Source organism: Protopterus annectens, chromosome 7.part0 (assembly GCF_019279795.1).
Source record: "Protopterus annectens isolate FY-2018-M chromosome 7.part0, PAN1.0, whole genome shotgun sequence".
Lineage (NCBI taxonomy): Eukaryota > Metazoa > Chordata > Ceratodontiformes > Protopteridae > Protopterus > Protopterus annectens.
Window position 1 is genome coordinate 642847371 of NC_056739.1, and position 25755 is coordinate 642873125.

The 25755-nt window shown below is 37.3% G+C and overlaps 1 protein-coding gene across 1 annotated transcript in view; it reads left to right on the plus strand.

Moving 5' to 3' along the window:
• Positions 1-1120: 1120 nt before the first annotated feature.
• Positions 1121-25755, plus strand: part of LOC122806629 (nuclear receptor ROR-alpha A) — a 1380884-nt gene continuing 1356249 nt past the window's right edge. Inside the window, exon 1 of the mRNA XM_044077211.1 lies at positions 1121-1272. Coding sequence (XP_043933146.1) covers positions 1245-1272 — 28 coding nt within the window. The 5' untranslated portion in view covers positions 1121-1244. The remainder of the gene's footprint in view (positions 1273-25755) is intronic.

The window sequence follows — 25755 nt, forward strand, 5'->3', positions numbered from 1 at the left end:
ATCATCTGCGAAAACGGGATGTATTTTTTCTAAACTACCTGTTATAGAACTACAGCCCTTCCTTACGGCATGTAAACAGGCGTTTGCACCTGCGAATTGCCCAAAAATAATATCAAAGCAATTATTTCTGCAGGAGAATAAATCAAGAAACACACATTTTAATTCACTAGACTATGTGAACGTACCAACATTCAGTAATAAATATGACATACCTAAAACTCTTGTTCAGTCAATCAGTGTTTTACTTGGGCTAGAAGAACCTCAGTTTCACAAGCATGACTCTCAGGCTGTCATCTCCAAGATGTAAACTACACCCTGTACTGTGTATGGAACAAATGGGCAAAACCTGGAAGTGTGCAAGCAATTTTTACCAAGAAGATCACAGCATAACCGCTGTAGTCACTTACAAAAAGCTTTTCATTTACTTATTATGATTCTGTACTATTTGCCATCCATGCATATATGTTTATTATCTCATCAGTGAATGGATATGCAGAAAACCGTTTCAGTGTGGAATATATACAATTTAAGGCTCAGTATATGGACGATCCACACATAATAAGGTGTATTGACATTTGATTACCAGGAAGTTCAAACGCCCATTTCGGAGAAGGCCTGGGGAAAAAAGGTCCAAAGTATTACAAAACATTTTAAGAACAATAATTTACAGTTTTTTAAAAATAAAACTACAGTTTAAATAATTGTACCAATTAGACATAATATGGAAATATTGGTTAAGAATAAATAATTGTAATATGACAATGATTTAATTATCAGCGCAATTTGAAACAGAGGCGTACATTAAACAGAAAAACAGCTGACAACCTCATGGTGCTAATGCAATACAAACACAGAGCCAGGCTGCTATTTGCACGATGGCTACATACATCGTATCCGTGCAGCCTGCCTACCGATGGAGCGATAAGCGCAGTAACCTCAACGTGCAACACAGCATACCTGCACAAACGCACGAGCTTCTGCAATGCCTCCAACAGTTGCCAAGCCTGCCAAACCCAAGAGCGAGGCTCAGTGCTGTTCGTTTAGTGGTTCCGCCAAGTGCCAGTCTATGGCAGTGGGCGTAGGGTAAACAGCTAGCTTTCTGTGATGTCACTGGGTCACATGGAGTTTCATATGGCCGGGGACTGAGGCAAGCGCTGGAGCTTGGCTCGCCGGCTGCTGCTGCTGAGACGGCAGAGAGGGGCTGCGCTCTTACGCTGCTGGTTCTGGAGGCTTGGAGTACAAGGATGTATTTTGTGATTTCAGCGATGAAAGGTAAGTGGCCTGTATACCTCTCGTCTTTGCTGTCATTGTGTCAGACGTAAGAAAGGGGTGTGCACTCTCTGCTCCAGAATGTGCACACGACTGCATTTTTCTGTCATCTAGACTTGCACAGGCCACTACTATTATAAGGATTATGGCAACTGCTGTTTATTGTGCCTGTTTTTCATACGTGTGCGTTTAATGACTTAAATGAGGGGTGCATAGATAATTTAGACTTCTGTGAGAAGAAATTGTGACCCTTTTAATGGGCAACATGATGCACCTTATATATTGAAATGTCTGTGTATTTGTAGGCATCATGCATTTGGTGCCTTGTTTTCTGAGATGTCCTTTGTAGATTTTTTCCCCAAGCTTTGATTGTGATTTGGCTTTTAAGATTGGTACAGCCACAAAGCATCTTAGTGTATCATCATGCAGTGCAGGGGAAAGTTGGGAGTTGTCTTTACTATTTCTAGTGTATATGTGTTTCACTAGAACACAGTGGGTACTATTTGCATCCTGGTGTGTCTATGTGTTATTTTTTCTAACTTCATTTGACAAGTTTGTGTTTGTGCTACCTGTTCTGTTTTGGGGATAAAAATCACACAACCTGTGCATATTAGGGAAACATCAAAACCACTACATTTTTATGGGTTAACTGTTTTCGCTTGTAGTTTAACAGGTACTTTTCAAAGAAGTTTGCATTGCAGGATCTTATTTTATGCATATGGAATGGAGTTAGGGTTGCCATTTGCATGCATAATTTGGTTTCACAGTTTCCTGAAATGTGTTGGTGATCTTTTGGCATGGGGGGATTTGTCACTATAGAAATATATATGTTACATGGGGGAGTTGTCACTATGTTATGTCGCTATAAGAATGAGGCATCCTCATCTTTTCATAGCTAAGAAGATTCATCATGTTAGGCTGAGTGTGTTAACCCCACCTTCTGAGTGGATTGCTAGAAGCAGCTAAGAAAGAGGCAAGAAAGCTGGGTGTATACATTGTCTTTCTTATTTCTTCCTTATTTCTGATGAACTGCCACAAGTGATGACATGATCCTACAGCTGTTTCATCCAGTGCACACCCCAATCGGAAGGTCACCCACTGCTTTGTCAGAGGAGTGTTTGGAAAGCACTGAATGTATCAAGAGTGTTTTATTCCTTACATCCTCTCCCCATGAAAATGACTTAAGGTGACATTTAAAGCGGTAGTCTGGCTTGATGATTTTACTAGTGTGCTGTCTGAGACATTGAAAGACCTTAAACCAAACTGTTAGCTCTCCATTGCAATACTTGATGGAATTTCATATTATAGTTTTAGCAAGAACTTCTGTTTGTTATAGGATTCATAAGATGTTTCTAGGAACTGAGAAATATATATGGGAGTTGATATGACCTGTGATGACAGGGGGGAAGTAGACTTGTAGAATATACTTGACTAGTGTATTGATATTTTTCACTTGCACTAAGTTAAATGTGTTTTGCATTCTGCAGTCTTGTATCTGTACATAAAAATATGGAAATGGGGAGGATGAATTCCTTTATGTCACCGAGCTTATGCAGTAAGTAATTGGGGCTCACAGTGGTGCAGTTTTTTTTAGTAGGATGGTTGCGAACTGTAATATTTTGTCCTGCTTCCTGATGTTTCCAAGCCATTCCTAATAACCCTTAGTAATGTCATGGTGTTTGCTCCAATAAAGACCATCACTTATATATATATATATATATATATATATATATATATATATATATATATATATATATTAGTAACGTGTATGCACAAATATGGATAAATACAAATGCACATACAGTCTGGTATGTCTGTGTGCATGCTACTGAGTGTAAGAGCTCTATAAATCCATTGACATTTTGAATAGATATTTTCTACTTTCTTATTTATGAAAGTTGCTGGAATAAAATGTTGTAATTGGATCTTTTTCAAAGTTACCTTTTTGATTAAAGTGAGTACTTTTGCAAATAGTATGGTTGCACTTGGTTCGCAAATGTTTTAGATAAATATACTGACATTTAGTAGCTGTTGTATGCTAGATATACTGTTTTGAACCACTCACTCTTTTGAAGAAATTATGCTTCTGATAAACTTGTATATTGTTGGGGACAGTACATTTTTTATACAAATGATGCTGACCTTTAGAAGAATTTGAAAACATTGCAATTAAAATGTAGTTCTCTTTATTTTACATTCATTAACTTTTTTTAGAGAGGTGAAATAGGACTCTTGGCCCTCATTAGTTACCCATTTGTGTCTGATTTCACTTGACTGAGAGTCTAATTTCTGTAAACTCGTTGTTATGCATCATTTTCTTGTAGGTCTTTACCGGGTGAATAATAGTTGACTTTGTATCACCCTTGTTTTACCTGTGTATTTTAATTTTCTGCAACTGACAACTGCTGCTAAAATGGCAGCTCTGTGGAACAAATAAAAATTTGGTATGTAGTTAGAAAATGCTGAACTTCACAGACTGTTTAGTCGCTGATACAAATACAATAGTTTTAATGTCTGTGGAAACAATGTAGTAAAACTATGTAGTTGTTATGGCAAAAGATAATTTCTGTGTGGAAAATCTGTAGGCAAGTAGCATCATTGTCTACCAGGAAAATTAAAATGATATTTTGAAAGATATTCCATTCATTATGTGGCTTGTTTTGCAGTGATGATAACAGGCTTTGATAAGAGCGAATATTGTATTTCAGCTTCCTTTATCTGCCATTCTGACTTGTTCTTTCTCAAGAGCAGCTGCAGTGTGTAGCTTCTGTGCAGTCAGTTTTGTATTACAGTATAGTTTCTGCAAGTTGTCAGTTTTCTTTTTTTCTTTTTGCACATATATTTTTTAAGTATGGAAACAAGAAACAATGTGATAACTTTTATCATTTGAAATCTTCCTTCATCTCTAAGAGAAAATGGTGTTTTACTTTGCACATGCCACATGTGTCTGCAAAAGCACTGTTAATAAAAAAAGAACAATTTTGTGAAAAAAAGCCTAGTTCTTACCTAAACTGCTTTTGTTACTTCTTTGTTTCAGTAAATCTTAAAAAGAGTTTTTGTGAAAATCTGCCCAAGGATGGTACTTCCAGCTCCAGATTTTCTGGTCTCTTTGTCTTGCTTCTGGTGGATTTTTAGCATTCGCCTTGTGGTGCATTTATGAGGGGCCTTCTGACTGTGAATCCTAAACTGGGACTGACTTAACTCTGCATGTGGTGATGTCATTGTTTTACCCTACTGTGTCACAGCTGCTGTGGCAATTTGGTGGAGTGACAATGCCAAAGTCTTGCATCATTCCTTATAACCTGTGCAAGTAATGGGCTTGCATTTTTGGAGTCGTGCATCACTGATATTCTCAAGCCCAAGGTATCAGCATAGTAACTAGAAAGAAAATACTAGGCCACAGAGTTCAGTCCCAAATGTTGCTGTGATCTTGCCTTTTCACCACTATTGTTTCCGTGAATATTAACTTTTTGCTGTAGATAAATAAAATAAATGTTTATTCTTCAACTAAATTTCCTACAAATCATGTTCATTTGTGGAAAGATCTGGTTCCTAATTGATGATCAGCTATTATGACAATCTAATTTTAGCTGATAAATCAGTTTTTTTAACTTTTGACTAAAATGTGGTGCAACACAGACCAATGGTACAACAGAAAAATAAAGAATATTTGTCAATATTTATATGCACATATTGTATAGAATTAGCAGATTTTGAAAAGACAAATGTAGTTGGATGTCTTGTGTGTGCCTATATTTCTGTATAAATATATATGTGTAAATATATATCCACATACATGTATACATGTATGTGTGTATGTGTATGTATGTATATATATATATATATATATATATATGTGTGTGTGTGTGTGTGTGTGTGTCTGTGTGTATGTGCATGTGTGCGCACAGATAAATGTCTTTTTTAACCTTTAGAATTTTTCCCTGGGCCTCTGTTTGCAAATGAGCCATCCCAGTCAGCCAAAGCATTTAACATAAATAAACCAAACGTCAGTCGCTAGTCATGTGAGATGTTTGAAGCCATGAAGCTGTCTTGGTAAATGTTTTCCTGTAGCCCTAGATTACCCTATTGGGCACTGGTATATTATGGTAGCTTCCTTCAGCTATGGATCTTGTGCTGTATAAGTAATGGCAGGTTAATGAACATTTTCCTCGTGTGTTGGTTGATGAGCTACACAAGAATGGTAGTATTTTAATATTTGGTCATATAATTTATCTGCATCCACCATTCATGATTATTACTTATTCTCTTACCTGCTGGCCGTTGATGCCCCTGAAGATGCCTTTGTGCCAGCACTCATCATCAGAGAGTTGGATACAACTACATCTTGTGACTGTTGGAGAAAAGCCCTCATTCCTAAACCATGTCTGGTATGCTTGTAGGCAGTGTCATTACTGACAGACTATTTATCTTTTTTAACCTAATGGTATACGTTTTGAAAGAAGCGTTTTCCGAAAGCCTGAGTGCTTGTTTTATGATGAAGTATTTTGCGTGGTTCCTTTAGATGTTTTTTGTTGGTTTGCTTTGTATTTGTATCGCTTTCCTTTAGTCACTTGACATATTTTTTAGAGGTAATTTAATTGTCAGGTTCCATAAAGATACTGGGATTTTCTTATGTTACCTAGTGCAAACACAAAGATGCTCTGAAGAATATCACAACCTCATATGCTATCAGATACAAAAAGAGTAGCAGCATTACTTTGCTTGTTAACCTTAAAAAAATGGGAGACATATACCCCACTGAATCATTTGAACTCTTTGTAGGGCTTCTGCTTTATTTTTAAATGTTATGTGTTTAGACAGTTCTTGGCTTGTGTGCATGTCTGTGTGTGCATACAAAACTAAACTGATGTTCCTTGAACGTGCTGTGATCTGGCTGTATGTTTATAGCCTGCCTTGGCCCTTCATTTATGTGTCTGTGGTATCTGTTCCAGTTCAGCAGATATTTTGACTGTCATCATTACATTATGGTCCTGGTAACTGGCTGTTGGAATTATGCCATTATCAAGACACGTCACGTTGAGGAAGTTATACTTCTTTATCATTTTTCATTAAAAAGAGACAACTCTTTCTTTCTTTCTTTTTTTGTAACATTGCATTATCTAGGTCACTTTTCTGGGCCTTACTAACTTCAGCAATGTAAATGTTTTAATAATGCAGATTAACTGTGGACAGTGTAGTTTCTTTTTACCAAGGATTATTATATGACAACATGAATTGTAGATTAAAAATGGTGAAATGCTTAAAATGGCTAGATAGCTGGTCCTTCATTAAGGATTATTATATGATGACACGAATTACACATTCAGAATGCACAGTCCTGACTGGTTTGAGATGTCTTTTTCTCTGAGTATTTTTATAACTCAAGGAGAAGCAAATGGCATGGGCTCACATAAGTCTGAAAATGTTATTTCAGTACACCAGGATGATGCCCTATAAATAAGCATTGTCATACCCTCTGTAACTGGTGCTACAAGATAGAAATACATTCTGATAAGCACATAGACATTTTGGAAAGTTATTCTGTTTATAATTCACCAAATGTCCCTTTAGGGTGAAACACTGTATTAATTTTTTCAGATTATTTGAAGAGTCACCTAGAGATGAACTTCATCAAAGTGTATCAGTAATAACCAAAGAGCATTCCAGAATAAATCTGAAGACATGCCAGCCAGCCGTCCTTAACCCCTTTTTCCCATTTTTGCATATGAAGCCATGGTGTCACTTCAACAGAGACAATCATCTCGAGGCAATGTTTACACCATTGGGGAGATAGCATTACATGGGGGGGGGATTATAAATTTACTTGGGAGGTCTGCCTTCCTATGGTGCTTTCCACTTCAGTTTTTCTGTTCTCCTCACTAAATATTCTAATCCATCATTTAAAGGTGCCTCATAGCACTTTTCTACATCTTTATGAAGGCATAGTCCTGCATGAGTTGAGAGTCTCAAGGCTTTTGCTGCTTTTAATTCGTTGAAACGAAACCTTTCTTGCTGCACCTGCAGTTGTGGTAAGGTAAACAAGCAAGCAGCAAAGCTCGCTCCCGCATAATGTTCCTGCTCAAAGTGGGGCTTGCGTTCCTTGGATCATGCATCACAGATCACGTCAGTACTTCCAAAGTGGCGGTAATGCAGTAGAGACCTTCAACCTCCCTCTCCCTGAAAAAGGGATACTGTCATTATCAGCTTCTCTGTTTTCTCCTACCTCCTAACAGATGATTTTAAGATTGATTCTCAAACCATCATTATATGCGAGCTCTAACTCAGGAAAAATAAATAAAAATATATCTAAACTCTTACAGAATCAAAAATGTTAAAGCATGAGGAGTGAAATACTACAGCAGCAAGAAATTGGTGAGTTATTAGTCAGTCTTAGTCACTGACATTTTTCTCATTTTGTGGAGAATAAAGATGCCCTACCATGGGGGCCACAGCAGGGGAAATCCCTTTTGTCTGGTAGTCTGATGATCTTGAAATGGAATTCCCCTGCTTGAGGCACAGTTTTTTGCCTATGTGCAGATATCTTTTAAATTCTCATTCATACTCTTTTTCTACTCATGTACTGGAGTGAGTAACAGAATTTTGATTCTGCACTGAAGTGGCACAGTTCAGTGGTACAGAAATTCAAAGAAAAAAAATACTGCCATAAAATCCAAGAGAAAATTGTCATCCCTGTACTATCTTTTTTGGTTTTCTTCAAATCCACCCCCACACATAAAAGACAGTTAAATATACAAGATGAATTAAATGTGAATGTTGCTTGCTAATGGCAGTAATTTCAGCATTAAAATGGGTGATTTAGAATTTATTTTTCTGTCCAGAAGATATTGATATCTGTGTCATTGCTAAATGCTAGTTTAGAGATCCTAAATGTATATACTAAATTCCAGCATATCCCTCAATTCAATGTCATTGCCAGCCGTCACATCAGCCTGGGTCTACATATTTGTAAAGAATCTCTAGCAGATGTAAGCCAAGGAAATATGGGAGCATAAATTGCTCATAGAATAAGTAATATCCTTGGTAATACAGCAGTCTGTCGTAATAGCCTATGTTCTGTACCGAGTATGAAGGCATCCTGACTAAACTCCAGGATCTAAAAGTCAATGAGCTTGCAATTTTTATGGAGAATTTTAAGTTCCCAGACATTGACTGGGTAAACTGTTTAGTATCAAATAAATATGCTCACATGTTAGTTAACTGTATTATTTGTCGTGACTGAACAGAAAGATTTAAATGGATATAAAATGGGAATATTTTGGATACTGCATTGACTAAAATAGGATATTTCTGCTCTCTAGCACAGATCTTGGTACTACTGTCTTTAACCTGATTAAAACTGAGTATCATCACAAGTGAGTCACTCTTCCTGGGCTTTACAGACAGATTATGTAATCAGTAATATACAGAGACCTAAAAGATTGTGTTAGTGAGATATATATTAACCTATGAATTTCATGAAAGTGTAGTGGTAAGACATAAGTATAGGGACAAATAAAAAATGGCAGAAACACAACAAAGAGGTACTACATAGGTTTCTACTTTTTCTGAAACCTGTTTTCTCATAAAACATCCGTGTGTAACTGCAAACTTTCATTGATCTTGGAGGTTTAAAGTAGTAGCACAGGATACTTTAACTGCACCAGAAAAGTGAAAGGTAACCATTGTGAATGTAATATGTTGTTAATAAACAATGAAGTCACCACCCACTAATAAGAAAAATGTTGTGCAGATTTTATAAAAATCAAAGTCCCATTTCAGAGCAGTGTGCAAACAAGGGAACATCCATTATGTAATTATAGTTATATATTCTGACGTCCTGTGGAACCAGAAAGCAAATTCCAGCAGAATTGAGGAAAACTGTACTAAATTTGTATCAGTCATGTTAAAAAGAATGTTAACATGTTGACACATCCCTGATAGTTTCATGTGGTAAGTAGTCCTTTAAGAAAAACAATCCTCAGATTGAATGTGTAACATATTGAGGCTACACCATGTTGTCTGTGTTAATGTTAAGTACCCTGACATTGATATGATGTCAAAAGGGGGAACTGTTTATGAGAAATGAAGAACTGCATCTGCAAAGTGAGGAAATATATTCATTGTCATGAGTTTGTGTTGGCAAGTACAGAAAATGTCATTTTCAGCCCCCCAAAATTGCCTGGTTACAAGCTTAAAAAATGTGCATACAAAGATTGAATTCCTGCTGATGAACTCAATCTAGCTGGACAAGCTTCCAAGTCAATTTAAGAGAATAAACCCAGTCCTTGATCTACAATCTCATTTTCCTATTTCAAAAGTTGAATAAAACCACTTAAGTCTTCGTTTTAGTTTTGAAAAGCTTTATTTTTGAATAACGTCTAACATAGGCAAGTGAGCGCCGCGGCAAAAATCTCTCTACATTTTAATTCAGTTGTCTTGTAACAACTACTCTACAGACAGTCAGGGTATTTATACCTGTACAGCATCAGCACATTACAGTGGAAAGGCTAGCCCACCTGGCTGTGTAAACCTTGGCTATAGATGATTGTCACTGTTGAAGTGGCACCCTGACCACATGTGGGAAAAAGGGAATGTGGATGGATGGACAGGTACAGAACATAATATAGTCTCAAGATATTTTAAAGGATTAGAGACAGAAAGTAGTGAAACGAGCAGTGTGGATTACCTGTGAACATACTCTGTTCCCTGGGTGGTATCATTATGTCAAAGACTGCAGGCATGAGAGTACAAAAGTATAACATTACTTTTCAAAAGTACTGTTAATTGTAATCTTTTATTTTTGTGGAAAGCTTAAAATGGTAACTTGAATTATTTTATTACTATTTTTATTATTTTACATTTGTTAATAATAGGGTTACAACAAACTGCATGTGTACAGAAATGCACTCGTACTGACAGACATTTCATGTGCTGTACAGAACCATAACGGCAGCAACCAACGTGACTATAATTGGTTTTCAGCGTTAGTAAGTTTCCTTGGAGATTACCATGTACAGATAAAGCCTGGTGGTGCACCTGTAACACATTCTCCAGGAAAAGTACAGATAGTTCTCAGGAATAAAATATAGTAAGGGTTACAATTCGCATCAACCACAGCTATCCTATGCTTATTGCTGTGAATAACAATAAGATTCACGTTTCTAGTGTTCTGTAAAGACTTAAATAGAGTGTCTAAAGCGGATCATTGAGGGATTGGTCTAAAAAATAACAGAAGCTATGTTTTTTAGCACTAGATACAAACCTTAAATACCTTTTCAGCATTTTCATCAACAGCAGCAGTATTCCAAAGTGTGATTTCACAGGTAAGCAAGGGCTTGGAAAGTATTTTAATTGCATAATTGATGATAAATTATTGTATGGGGGGTCTGACACAAGAATAGCTACAAGTAAAGTAAGCATTAGAGTCACCTACGATGAGGCAGTAACTTGTAACGTGGGCAACTGATATGGCTCGGGTAACTATGTCTTTGAGAAAGCTGTTAGAGCAAGATGTAGCCTACAAATGATGCTATAAGAATATACTTTAAAGAATTTTAAAATGTTGAAGAAATATGATGGTTAACTGGCCATAAATTTAAAATACTGTGATTGCAAGAGGATACCAACAAGCATGGCTTAGGACCTGTAATATGAAAAAAGTGTTTACAGATGCAAAAAAGAGCAGTTTAGTTAGAATTGTTGGCATTTATATGTGGATGTGAGAAATTCCATGAATATGGTGTCTTTACCTCAGATGAAGGTAAACAACAAACTTTTGTAAAGCACATTCAGAAAGTCACTGCACAAAGTGCTTCCTAGGTTTTGATGATATTAATTAATCTGTAAAATTATGATTTGAAAGTGTAAAACCAGGACAGGTGAGGAAGCATGTGTAGTAGAAAGTGTAAATGCAAGACAGGTGAGGAAGCATGTGTAGTAGAAAGTGTAAAACCAGGACAGGTGAGGAAGCATGTGTAGTAGAAAGTGTAAAACCAGGACAGGTGAGGAAGCACGTGTAGTAGAAAGTGTAAATGCAGGACAGGTGAGGAAGCACGTGTAGTAAAAAGTGTAAAACCAGGACAGGTGAGGAAGCATGTGTAGTAGAAAGTGTAAAACCAGGACAGGTGAGGAAGCACATGTAGTAGAAAGTGTAAACCCAGGACAGGTGAGGAAGCAAGTGTAGTAGAAAGTGTAAATGCAGGACAGGTGAGGAAGCACGTATAGTAGAAAGTGTAAAACCAGGACAGGTGAGGAAGCACGTGTAGTAGAAAGTGTAAATGCAGGACAGGTGAGGAAGTACGTGTAGTAGAAAGTGTAAAACCAGGACAGGTGAGGAAGCACGTATAGCAGAAAGTGTAAAACCAGGACAGGTGAGAAAGCATGTGTAGTAGAAAGTGTAAAACCAGGACAGGTGAGGAAGCATGTGTAGTAGAAAGTGTAAAACCAGGACAGGTGTGGAAGCATGTGTAGTAGAAAGTGGAAATGCAGGACAGGTGAGGAAGCACGTGTAGCAGAAAGTGTAAAACCAGGACAGTTAAGGAAGCATGTGTAGTAGAAAGTGTAAATGCAAGACAGGTGAGGAAGCACATGTAGTAGAAAGTGTAAAACCAGGACAGGTGAGGAAGCATGTGTAGTAGAAAGTGTAAAACCAGGACAGGTGAGGAAGCACGTGTAGCAGAAAGTGTAAAACCAGGACAGTTAAGGAAGCATGTGTAGTAGAAAGTGTAAATGCAAGACAGGTGAGGAAGCACGTGTAGTAGAAAGTGTAAAACCAGGACAGGTGAGGAAGCATGTGTAGTAGAAAGTGTAGAACCAGGACAGGTGAGGAAGCATGTGTAGGAGAAAGTGTAAAACCAGGACAGGTGAGGAAGCACGTGTAGTAGAAAGTGTAAATGGGCAGGTGAGGAAGCACGTGTAGTAGAAAGTGTAAAACCAGGACAGGTGAGGAAGCACGTGTAGTAGAAAGTGTAAATGCAGGACAGGTGAGGAAGCACATGTAGTAGAAAGTGTAAAACCAGGACAGGTGAGGAAGCACGTGTAGTAGAAAATATAAATGCAGGACAGTTGAGGAAGCACTTGTAGTAGAAAGTGTAAAACCAGGACAGGTAAGGAAGCATGTGTAGTAGAAAGTGTAAATGCAAGACAGGTGAGGAAGCATGTGTAGTAGAAAGTGTAAAACCAGGACAGGTGAGGAAGCATGTGTAGTAGAAAGTGTAAATGCAAGACAGGTGAGGAAGCACGTGTAGTAGAAAGTGTAAAACCAGGACAGGTGAGGAAGCATGTGTAGTAGAAAGTGTAAAACCAGGACAGGTGAGGAAGCATGTGTAGTAGAAAGTGTAAAACCAGGACAGGTGAGGAAACATGTGTAGTAGGAAGTGTAAATGCAGGACAGTTGAGGAAGCATGTGTAGTAGAAAGTGTAAAACCAAGACAGGTGAGGAAACATGTGTAGTAGAAAGTGTAAATGCAGGACAGGTGAGGAAACACGTGTAGTAGAAAGTGTAAAACCAGGACAGGTGAGGAAGCACGTGCAGTAGAAAGTGTAAATGCAGGACAGGTAAGGAAGCATGTGTAGTAGAAAGTGTAAAACCAGGACAGGTGAGGAAGCACGTGTAGTAGAAAGTGTAAAACCAGGACAGGTGAGGAAGCACGTGTAGTAGAAAGTGTGAAACCAGGACAGGTGAGGAAGCATGTGTAGTAGAAAGTGTAAATGCAGAACAGGTGAGGAAGCACGTGTAGTAGATATGTTGTGAAGAGCATATCTGTCAGATGTACATGGAATTGTCAGTTCTTTTATATATTTTTAAATGATTATTTTCAGTAAAAAATAACAGAAAAAAATGTTCAGAGATGTACTTATTTTTGAAATAAAGCCACTGAAAGACATTACAGTGAAAGGATGTCATGAACAAAAACTAAATAAATGCATAATTAGTAAGGGAAGAAATTAATTTATAATTTAACTTTAAGGGAGAAATAACTGTGGACCAAAGCTTTAGTATTCAGAGTTGACAAAGTAATAGTTGATTGTCAACTAAGAAGGCAAAAGCTTGAAAGAATGCATGACTTGTTTGGGTAAAGTACAGGAAAGGATCAAGTGATGCAGTGTCTTGGGCAGGATTGTTGACTCAAACAAGTTTGATGTAGAATTGTGGAAAACATCTCATCTGCTTAACTGATAATATAATTAAATCAATGGAACCGGTCGGTTCAGCAGGTTGCATCCACTCCTTTGGTGGTGGAATTTGAGAAGGTTGTGTGTTCTTTTCCTGTTCTAATTGTGTGGATTCATTCTCCAGTACTGCATCCATTGGATGAGACATTAAACCAAGGTCCCACCTGCCTGATCTGGTGATAACTCAGATGGATATAAAAGATCCTGCGCACTTACTGAAAACAGTAGGAGAATTTCACTAGTTCCTTGGCCAAATTTCTTGTGGTTAGTGTGAGTACTACCTTGGGTGACTCCTGAATTGAGGCAACTAGCTTACTGGGACTGCCTGGTCAAGAAGAGAGAGAGAAAGAGGGTGGATACTTAATGCTGTTACTGTCTAACAGAGATTTGCAACAAAAAGTTCTTAGGATTTGTGCACAATTAGGCTTTAACGGATTCTGTTATGTCCATACCGTCCACACTCTGGACAGGTGGCTGAAACTATCACATGGGGAACAAATCTCATGAGAACATTCTGTAGCAATGACTAAACTAGAGTACAGGAATATTCCATCGCAGGGACCTGGGGTCCTCGCTATCTCAGCCGTTGATGGGCAGAAGATTGTAAGGCATGTTACATAATTTAGATACATTACAGATGACTATGAAGCTCAATAGAAAATACAGGAAATGTTAGAAAAAATATCAAAGACAGAAACACTGCTGTGATGGGAACAGCAGAAGATTCCCATTAGTGTTGATTCTGATTTTGTCTCCAACCTGTAAATATGGTAAAATTCACAGCTTGAAGGTCATGTCATAGAACTGAAACAATATCCAATGTACAAGGTTCTGTTTAAATGTCACAGACATGAGACTGAGAGTTAAAATGATTCTAGTGACTGAAAACGTCATAGTATTACTCTTGGCATGGTCAATAAATAGTACAAAATGTTCAGTATAGAATTAAATTTCATTTAAATGGTGATTGTATTATAAAGCATATTACTTCATAAATAATATGTGCATATATATATATATATATATATATGTATATATATGTTTTGTATCATAACCCGCAGATGTTAAACCTACGGAGTGTATTGTTTTTATGCTCCTTAGCAAACTGCATTCATTTGTTTGTAATGCATCACACACTTTTTCGTGAGAAGTCTCAGAATGCAAATCTCAGTGAGGCTACACTGTATGTCTTTTTGTATTAATTAAGCCCTCTGCCTGACAACATATGGTCTCTGAAGACATGCTGTAGCGGTGTCAGTCTGCAAAGGGGTACCCTGAGTCTGTTTAGACTCACACAATGTTAGACACATCACATTAACCAGTAATCGATGTAAAATGACGAAGTCATATCAGAACTTATTTAGGGTGATGCGTGGGACCTAATTGTGTGAAGAGGGTTTGTTAAGGGGAGAGTGGATCTTGTTGTTTTTTCAAAGGAGTAGCAGCACTTGAGGACTGACAATGTGTGCTGCTTGTCTTTTTAAGTCATCCGTATCAGTCATCACATTTCAATCTGCAATATAGCACTACATGTATTAATTCTATACTGTAATGACAGTTTCCATTGTTTGTTGCTATGCAGTCTACATATCTTTTCGTTATTGCAATTTTCATTTACTCCAGCATTATTTAAGTTGCCCAGTTCCTGCCTTACCTTGAACTTTCCTGCTCCTGGGCATTATTCTACATATCATCATCATCAAAACCCCTTTTTGCCATTTTCTACATGGGGTTGGGGTGCCATGTCAGCTGTCGCCATCTCTCCATTTCTATCTCAGTTCTTAGTTTCTTCTGATTCACCATTTGCTGTCATTACAACTGTCTTATCTGTGCTCAGTTTCAACCCATATGCCTTCAGTTTTGCATTCCATTTGCTGAAGTTATTACTCAACGGTCTGCCATTAATGCCACATCATCTGCATACAACAGCTTTGTTGACCATTTCCCTTTGACGTGTTTGCTACAGTAGTCCCTCACCGGTATGAACAGCATTGGGCTAAGGGCTGAACCCTGGTGCACAACCACTCCCACTGGGAACCCCTCTATGAGACTGAACATTATTGTATGTGTATTGCTCCCAAAAATTTCCATTTATTTCTATGAAATTCCCTTTTACAAATACTCTCCTTTATATTAAGAACATCCTTCATTTTGATTTCCATTTTCTTGTAGTTGTTTTTTGGCAGCCAATAACATTAAACCTAGTAAAGCCTAACTATGCTGATGCAACGTGAATCCTATATCCCAACTGAAAAGAATGACTTTCTTGGTTGCAACCACATGTTTTCCCAACATTTATGTGCAAGTACTTTGTAGGGAGTTTTTTTTAATCTTTCACCTCATTATATTATCAAAACACATTCCCAATTACTTCTCTTCGTCATTCTAATGGGGTCCAGTATTTGTCAGCATGGAAAGAGATGGTCAACATACCATGCTGCTTTGCCAGCGATGGTCTACACCTCTCCCCTCTAAGCTATCGAATATTAGCTAAAACACTGTCTTCCCCTTAATGCCATTTTTAGACAGTTCTAAATTGAAATACTTCCGACATAGCAAATCAAAACCAAGAAAATTTAAAGGTATTACTGCTCGATGCTAGGAGTCTAAAAAAAAATTCCACTCCCTAGAAGCTCTCTTTACCGTAGAAAATACTGAAGTCTGTACGGTCACTGAGACATGGTTTAAAACTGCGGAGAGCACACCAATAGTGCTAGGTTCTAATGCCTTCCACACATTTAGGCCAGCTACTTCACAGGCAGGGACTAATGGTGGAGGTGTCTCTATTGACCTCAGAGATAAATATACTTCAAGGCTGGTCAATCAGGACAATTCGCTTGAGCTGCTCCATGTTCAAATCACCTTAGGCAAAACCCAGTGCCATTTCCTTGCAAGCTATAGGTCCCCCTCTATGATCTGGGAAACCCATACCATGTATTTAAACTTATTAGAAACACTAACCATCCAATCCAATACCATATTCATAGGTGACGTTAATTACTCCACTGTTAACTGGGAATCCTATACGACACCAAACGTACATGCACAGAGATTCCTGGATTTTGTAAACACAAATTCCCTGGACCAACAGTACACCAACCAGGGGTGCAACCATACTAATATGGGAGAGTGCTGCACACCCCCCTTCTGTAATGCCTTCCCTGGTAAGGTCAGACCACAAAATGATCTCCTTTGAAGTAAAAATAAAACCCAGACCCCCAGCTAAACCTGGAATATTCAGGAACTATTCTAAGACTAACCTCCTGCTATTAAATGAGAACCTGGAAAAATTCCAAGCCCCCATAATTCCTGTGAATACTGCTGTGTATGCAGAACTGTTCACAGAAACCCTGTACAAGCATGTTAATAGTTGCATAGAGGCAGCTGTACCCACCAGGTAGAAGTATAGAACTAACTAAAAAAAACAAGCTGCTTTGGTGGAATCACAAAATCAGTAGGCTGTGTAACAGGAGGAAGAAATTCATGTCACCCAGCAGGATAAAAGCACTCTCATCAAACTAAACAAGTAACTCAGAGGACAAATAAAGTATTCCAAAGTCAAATTTTAGGTAAGTTTGGCCTCCCAGACCAAGGACAACCACAAAGCATTTTTTATCTGACTCTGCCACCTCAAAGGCAGTACACAATTGTGTGCAAAGCTCATTGTAAATGGAGTCACGTATACTGAGCCAGAAGACTTAGCAAACTACTTGGCTGATAAATTCAGCTCCGACTTTACCCATTTCTCCCCCTCACCCTTCCCTCAGGAATTACCATCAAATATAACTCCCCCTACTATCACTAGGGAACAGGTCCTTAATGCTCTCTGTAAGACCAATAACACTGCATCAATGGGCTCAGACAATATTCCAGGATGCCTTCTAAATAGCACGAAACATGACCTATCAGGGCTTCTGGAATTACTATTTAACTATAGCCTCCAAACAGGTTTTGTGTCTCATGAATGGAGAAAGGCAACAGTCATCCCTCTGCTTAAAAGCAGGCCATCTACAGACCCTGGAAACTACAGACCAATAAGTCTCACCAGTCTTAAATGTAAAGCCATGGAAAGAATTATCATGGATCAATATAGATATAGTAAACCTCCAGACAGTGGACCCGACCCAGTTTGGTTTCATCAAGGGCAGATCATGCCAGCTGAACCTGGTGGACTTCTTTGAGAAGGTCACCAAAGCAATGGATGAGGGCAGAATTGTTCACACTGCCTACCTTGACCTGGCCAAGACATTTGACACAATATCGCACTTGGGCATTGTTCACAAACTCAAGAGATTAGGTACAAACCCATATGTCACCCCGTAGATAGCCAACTTGCTCACAGACAGGACCCAGGAAGTTAGAATTGGGGGGTGCACCTCTACAAAGAGGCCAGTCACAAGTGTAGTCCCTCAGGGATCAGTCCTTGGAATGCTCCTTTTTGGCATTTACATCTCAGAAGTCAATGTCAGTGTTCTCTGGCTAACTAAATTTGCAGATGATTGCAAATTAGGAGCTGTCATTGAATCTCACACTGACACAGATGTTTTCCAGGAGGGGCTGACACAGACAAACATCTGGTGTCAGAGCCATGTTCTCTGGCTAACTAAATTTGCAGATGATTGCAAAATTAGGAGCTGTCATTGAATCTCACACTGACACAGATGTTTTCCAGGAGGGGCTGACACAGACAAACATCTGGTGTCAGAGCCATGGACTAAAAGTAAATTCCAAGAAATGCATAATAGTATCCTTTGGGAAATCATCCATCCCTGGTAACTATCATATTGACAACACTTCCCTTAGAGTTGACCCAGTAGTTAGGGGCTTAGGGACCCACATAGATAGTAATCTAGCCTTTGACCATCATGTGTCTACAGTGGTGAGGAAATCATTCTATCTTGCACAACTTATAAACAAAGGTATGGCGTCTAAGTCCAATGAAGTCATTGTTCCACTGTATTCGGCATTCATCAAACCTATCATTGAGTACAAAGCACCCTTTGGTATGTACCTAACCAGGCATATACAACAACTGGGACATCCATAGAGGTTCCTCACTAAAAGAATACACGGCATAAGTAATATGTCCTATGCAGACCACCTCAAAGTCCTATCCCTGTATTCTGTCTCCTACAGGCTTTTGAGGGGAGATCTATGCCTGGTATATACAGGGCATTGTTAGATCCCACTCTGATGGACCTCCTGCATATCCAGAAAACATACAGCACCAGAATTACACGTTATAAAGATTTAAACCTTGCCTGTGATATAAATAGGTCCTGCTGGAACGATAGGTATGTATCCCAGAGACTACCATGTCAATGGAACAGGCTCCTCGTCCATGTTAAGCAGAGTTCCTCCCTAACCCAATTCAAGTGCAACTTGGATAATTGGATGGGAAACCAGAAATTCATCCCTGGTTTGGCACCTATGTTTCTAATGGACGCAGATAACATGTAAATGGTTAATCTCACAAATCCCTGTTTACACTTATCAAGGGTATCAGAACTTGTCAGAGATTTGGGATGCATGGCTAGGCTTAAAAAGGCCCCTGTGGTCATTAGCCTAGTAAACACCTATGAATCTGTGACCATACTAAAAGGCTCACCATTATTCCACAGAAGATGATATTTAATAAATTTAAAGTGGTAAATGTTTCTCCATGTCTAATTGAAGTGGTTAAACTGTACTTAGACTAAAATATATAGCAAGCCAAGTTGGGGATTATCTCTCTGTTCTGATAGTGGTTACCATTTTTGTCTCATGGAACTCTGTACCGGATCATTTCTGGACTATTCTTCTCAGATATGCAATACTTGCAATGAGATGTATGATTTGTAGGATGCACAGTGTGGGGTATGTTGTGTGTGTGTGTGTGTGTGTGTGTGTGTGTGTGTGTGTGTGTGTGTGTGTGTGTGTGTGTGTGTGTATGTATGTGTGTGTGTCTACATTTGTTTATGTATACACACACACACACACACACACACACACACACACACACACACACACACTCACACGTATTTGTGTGTGAATATAAATGCTTATATGCATTTGTGTGTTCAGGTATGTGTGTTTATATAAACACACACACATATATATATATATATATATATATATATATATATATATATATATATATATATACATGTATTGTGTTGTATGTGTGTACACATCTATCTAGCTAGATATAAAACAACACATGTCCACAGCTAGTGGGGTTTTGCTTTATTGTCCTGACTGTAACCATAAAGACTTAAAAAGTAAAGTCATGGACATTCAGAGGCCATGTTGCTGAAACACATGATGTTTTTAATGGTTCAGTTGCATATATCTCATGGGCCTCCATTACGGGAGGTTTAACGTATCACACACCAGTGGAAAAAGTCTAGCTTAGCTGTTTGCCGTTCTTGTTACTTGTATATGTGGGTATATATATATATATATATATATATATATATATATATATATATATATATATATATATATATTTAGCTTCATGTATTTTAGGTAAACAGGAAAATGCAATGCTTGAATAAAAAAAGAAAGTGGTGGTTGCGAATATGTACAAGACTGTGTTATAGCAGTTGCTGTGAGTATGCAAGTGTTTGTGGGTTAGGGTGAGGTTAGGTAAGGGATTGGATTCAGTGTTGTGTATGTTTTGTGTTCTGTATCCTCTTGTCATGTGTAGTGGAAGGGTATTTAGTAATGTTATGGCTAGAATTAGTACATAAGATGGTGCAGTTGGATGAAGGTTTCTACCTTTCATGATATAATCACGTATATAGTTGCATCTAGTAAGAGCAAACATTCTTTCACCCTGCTTTTTAGCCTGATGGCTGCTCTGCATGCAAGATCACAGTACGGCACGGTATGGAAGTTTGTCCTTTCGCCACTATTGAGTGATCTTGTAGTTGGTATACCATCCTTGTGGACTGCGGATTTTAAAGATGCCAACTTATGGTAAGCTTTATCCTGAATTCTTACAAGGGCAACTTTTGAATTTGAAAATGGATAGAGTGCATGTTATTGATGAATGAATTCTTTACACCAGTTCAGAATGGACTGAGAAATGAAGTACAAGAGTTACTTAAGTTTAACTGAACACCACTTATTTCAACATGCACATGTTATTTCAACATATACATAAAATCTAGGATTCCACCACAGACAGAATAATGGTTTTCAATGCCAATTAACTTCTTCAAATCAGTGGAAGCTAAAGGGAGATGTTAATGATTTTAAAGAGGGCATGATTATTTTGTGGTCCTCATCTAGCTTCCAGACAGATGAGTTTTATAGCAGTTGATAAGCCTCCTACCTCACAACAAGAACTTGGACAGATTGCTAACGCTGAGACAGCAGTAAGTTCAAACTCACCGCTCCCATTGTTGATGCTTCGGTTGTTTCTGCATTGGGTCCCATTGATATACCCCCTTTTCCCTTGGATGCACCACTACTGGTATGACAAACGAGAGGGAGAAGCAGATGCAAACAAAATGTAAGACGAAGAGGGCTCCCCGTACTAGTCCCATTCAGTCGTTCATTTCAGGGAGTGAAGTAACGCACAATGTTTACAATTATATGTTGTCTGATGCAGAAACTGAGATGTTGAAACGCAGTATGACCTTTGTTCCTGCAGTGAATGGGCAACTGTCTGATTGTTTGACTGAGACTATTAATTTTATTCATTTATATTATTCTAAGTAAAGAAACGTATTTTTGAAACAATTTTATTCTTTTTATGGAAGAATATTTATTGTATAACAAGATCCTTATTCTCATTGGTGGTTCAAATTTGATTTGGATATAAAAGGAAGGTTGTGGAATTGGTAAGTTTGCATCTGAGGAAGTCTGTCTATATTTAGGATGAAAATGCAGTGATACATTAAGCGTTTATGTGCTTTTATCATGTTTTTGTTATTTTAACCGTTTGTCTTATTAATAAATAAATTACAGTTTTAAAGAGCAGTAGTCGTCCTTCCGGGTGTCTGTATTGCTTTTTGTTGACTGCGACTGTTCACCCAACAACTGAACTTAAAATTGCTGTTTCCTCAGAACACACAGCATTATTAGGTACCCTTTACGAAAGGTAGTACATACCTATTAGCCAGCCTATTATACAAGCATTTCAGAATGTGTATGAGCGTGATTTGTATAATTTATATAGCACTAGAGCCACGACTAAGAAATAATTCCATAACTTGACAGTGAATGAAAAGAATGCTTTAATGCAGTTAATAGCAAATACTGCTATAGTTATTACATGTACTGACAGAGGCGGGCTAGTGGTAGTAATGGGTAAACAGTTTTATCTTAAGTCTATGTTTGACATGATTTCTGATATAGATACAAATACACCAATTACCTATATGCTGGTACAAGGTATTATAAGAGCGCTGGGTAATGAAGTTTATAGTTTGCATCTGAATGGACAAATGTCATTAGATCTTCTGAATTATTTTCATGTACCCTGTCCTGTTATACCAGTTATATGTGACCTTCCTAAAATTCACAGGGATAAGAAAATTGTTAGAGTCTCATCTAGGGGTTGGATAACACAACCCATATCCTTTTATCTAGAAGGCATTTTACACCAATTTTTATGTTACTCTAAGAGCTACATCAGAAATAGCCCAAAAATTTTACATAAATTATATGGATGACATTCTGATTGTAGTTACAGTTCTTATCTGTTGGTCACTCTTGATGTGGATTCTTTATTTACTGTAATTACTGACGACTTGGATCTACAATTTGTTAGAGAATTTCTTTCCAAATATTCACAGTTACTTATGAAAGATATTAATGCCACTTGTGAATTATTGTTGATTGCTTTATGCAACAATATGTGTGATTCGGGTAGGTATTTCCTCCAAAGGAAAGGGGTGGCCGTGGCTACTTCTGTGGCCAATACTTAGGTGAATTTAGTATTGGCTGCATGGGAAGATACTTTTGTTTTTAATGCCGACAATGTGTTTTCTGATGATCTCCTCTTTTAAAAAAGAGATTTGTGCTTGACATTTCTATTGTCAGGAAATCTGATGGTAGCAAGACAAATGGATTTGTTAACTAACCAATACTATAAAATTAGTGAAATTTAAGTTGTCTTATTCATCCACTGATACCCATTGTCTTAAAATCTAAGAAATTAATAAGTGCTATAGTAACATAGAAACTAGTGTATTTAAAAAAGTTACTCAGAGAAAATACTTTATTTACATCATGCAAGCATGTACCCTCCGCATGTTTTTCATAATATAATAAAGGTTCAAATATTGTGTAATTCTAGGCTAATTTCAGATGATAAACAGGTGTTGCCACAACTTGACTTGTTGGAACAGAATTTCATGGAGAGGGGCTATGAATGCTCCTTGTTGGAAAATGAATGGTCACTGACTATAAGGACACAAGTGTAAAATGCTAGACCGTATTTTTCACTTACAAACGATGACTCTAAATTTAACACTGTTTCTATATTAATGCTTATGAGCATTTACAATATAAAATGTGTTTTTAGACAAATTATTTCTAAACATTGGCATATTTCACAGATGCTGGAATTATCGAAAGGTATGGTTGATAATTTACCATCATTTGATTATGAAAGGAGTTGGAATCTTAAGCAGGCTTTATGCTACAAATGTTTATATTAACAGTAGACTGTGTCAAAGACAAGGAAACATGCTTTAGTAGATGTAAATTTTGTAGTATTTACTTTGCCCAAACAAAATGTGTTGATTGTGATTCAACTGATTTAGTATATATAGCTGTTTGTCAGATGCATACAGCATTTTATGTAGAGAAGACAAATAAGAAATTTAAAGAGCTTGTCTGTGATCATTTGTCAGACATTAAATGTCACGTGAACACAAATCCTTTGTGCAACCACAGAGCTGAAGCTGGCCTGGAATTCAGTTTTAAATTCATGGCACTTGAACTTATTTTACCTAGCAGAAGGACTGGGGATACATCCACGCATACACAGTATGTGGAATATAAATGGATTTTATCCCTAAGAGCTGATGTTTATCCTGGGCTTAATGATGCCATACGTTTAAAGCCTGTTTTATAGAAAAAATAGTGCATTTGATATTTCTGTTTCTGTTAAAAGCATAGTTATGATACATTTTATTAGAATTTTTAATTTGACATGAATTGTTACTTATTTTATATTATGTCTGTTATGATTGTGTTACTTTATTGCATTGATGATGGTCAGCTGTATCTTTTTAGGTTTGACCATTGAGAGTGATGTATTTGATATCGTGACTATTTTAGCTGTTATAAGTGTATTTTTGAATGATTCCAGTAAAACCTAATGCCGCTCTTGTGAAAGCATTGTGCCTGATTTGGTGGAATAAACTTATACTTGTGATTGTTTGACTTTTTTTCTCTCCGTGGCGACTTGAGCTCATAATTTTTTGCTATTTCATATTGTTGGTTGGACTAGTCTTCATTTGCAGCATGGTGTCGTTAGTTGGTGTACATTGTTGTTAGGGTGTGGGAGGGTGCAGAGAGGATTGGTCCATGCAAAAAATATATTTTTTTGTTTGTTTCTTTGTTCACTCTTTGGAGAGTTTGTATATTATACATCAAATATCAATCGTAGTATACCACAATTATTTCTGGGTTGTACCACAATTATTTCTGGGTTGTTCTGGAATTTACTCATATTTGGGATGAATTGTCCCTCAGGCTTCATCCCAGTAACCAAGCCCGCTGAGAATATGTAAACCCCATTGTGATCCATACCCAAACTTTGTATGTGACTATATGAGGAGATTGCCTAGAATATTGTTCCTCTTTCGTATGCTTTCCTTAGTGAGGGAATGATGCAGGAGCTATAACGAGAAACCTGAATTTAGAAATTGAATTTGTTTATTCATTCTCCAGTAATTGTTTTAATATGCCTCAGAGTCATAATAGAACTTCGGTCTATCCCAGGACTCCTTGGTACAGAGCTGTGAAATAATCCTGAAGAAGGCACAAGATCATTACATGACATGTTTGGTATATCTTTGTGCACACTTGTACACAGAGGGAGGAAGAGAATATGTACACCTGGGCAGTTTGGTTGATTATCAGTTAAGTAGAAAGCATGTCTATGAGATGTGGGAGGAAACTGGGGTATCCAGCAAAAACCCTCATGGACTTAGAAAAGAAGTGCAGACTGCACACAGAAAGTACCGCAGTCAAGAATCAAACAGGATAGCTAAGCTTATTATGGAGCAACTTGAAATACTGCACTGCTGTTTTTTGATTGTACCACTGGAAGGTATTTGTTCTTCTGATTTGGCTTGCATCTTGATCTGTTAGGAATGTTCATATGTTTATGCATTTTCCTTATCTCTAGAGGTTTCTCCAAGCATGAACCATGAAATAAGTTCTTTTCCAGGTAGAAATTAAACAAAAACACAACTAAATGTGAAATTTGTAGCAGTCCTTTCAGGAGACTAGCACCTTTGTGTTGTATAGGCACTTTTTCTTACGTTATTTAGCTGCCAGTAGCTTTAAAGAGATAGAAGTAATTACATTTCGTAATTTTAATTTAGATATTATAAATAGTAAGGAATCAAAGTTTTAGGTAGTTTTTTAATGTTTACTGAATTTGCTGTGTCCAAACCACACAATTTAGTTATAGACTGTTTTCCTATGCTAACAATGAGTAAAACAGGGAGTTCATAGAATGTGTAAACACTTTAAATGGCATTAAAACTCTTAAAGCAAACACCTTTCTCATTTTCCAGAAACTTTCATTGATTTTGAATTTTTCTGGTCTATTCCAGTTTTAACTTTAACTTTTGACAATATGACGGTAGTCTGCATGCACAAACCACAAATATCGAAACACCAACTATTCCAAAAAAATGCTGAACTGCCAAGTCTCTTAAGCATGAAGCAAATTTATTAGAATAAAGTGCTTTTCGTCCAACAGTATCGTTGGACTTCTTCAGAAAGACGAAAAATGTTTAAAAATATTCAAACCACATTTAAATAACCTTCCCTAGGTCACATGGTTAAACAAAGAAAGATTTTTTAAAGCCATAAATACTTAAAAATGTTTAAACTGTTAAAATCAAAAATTTACATCTTAAAACACTCATAGCAGCAGCCAGTTATTAATGTTCCTATATATCAATGCCTTGCAACCATATTAGTTGCGTAAAATTAAATGGATGGAAAATAAAAAAATGAATAAATCACCTATTCGACTATCTCTGTCATTTCATATAAACAAAAATGTTATTTACTCATATTTACATACTGATTTTAAATACCATATTAATTAATATACTTCATCTGTCCAAATTT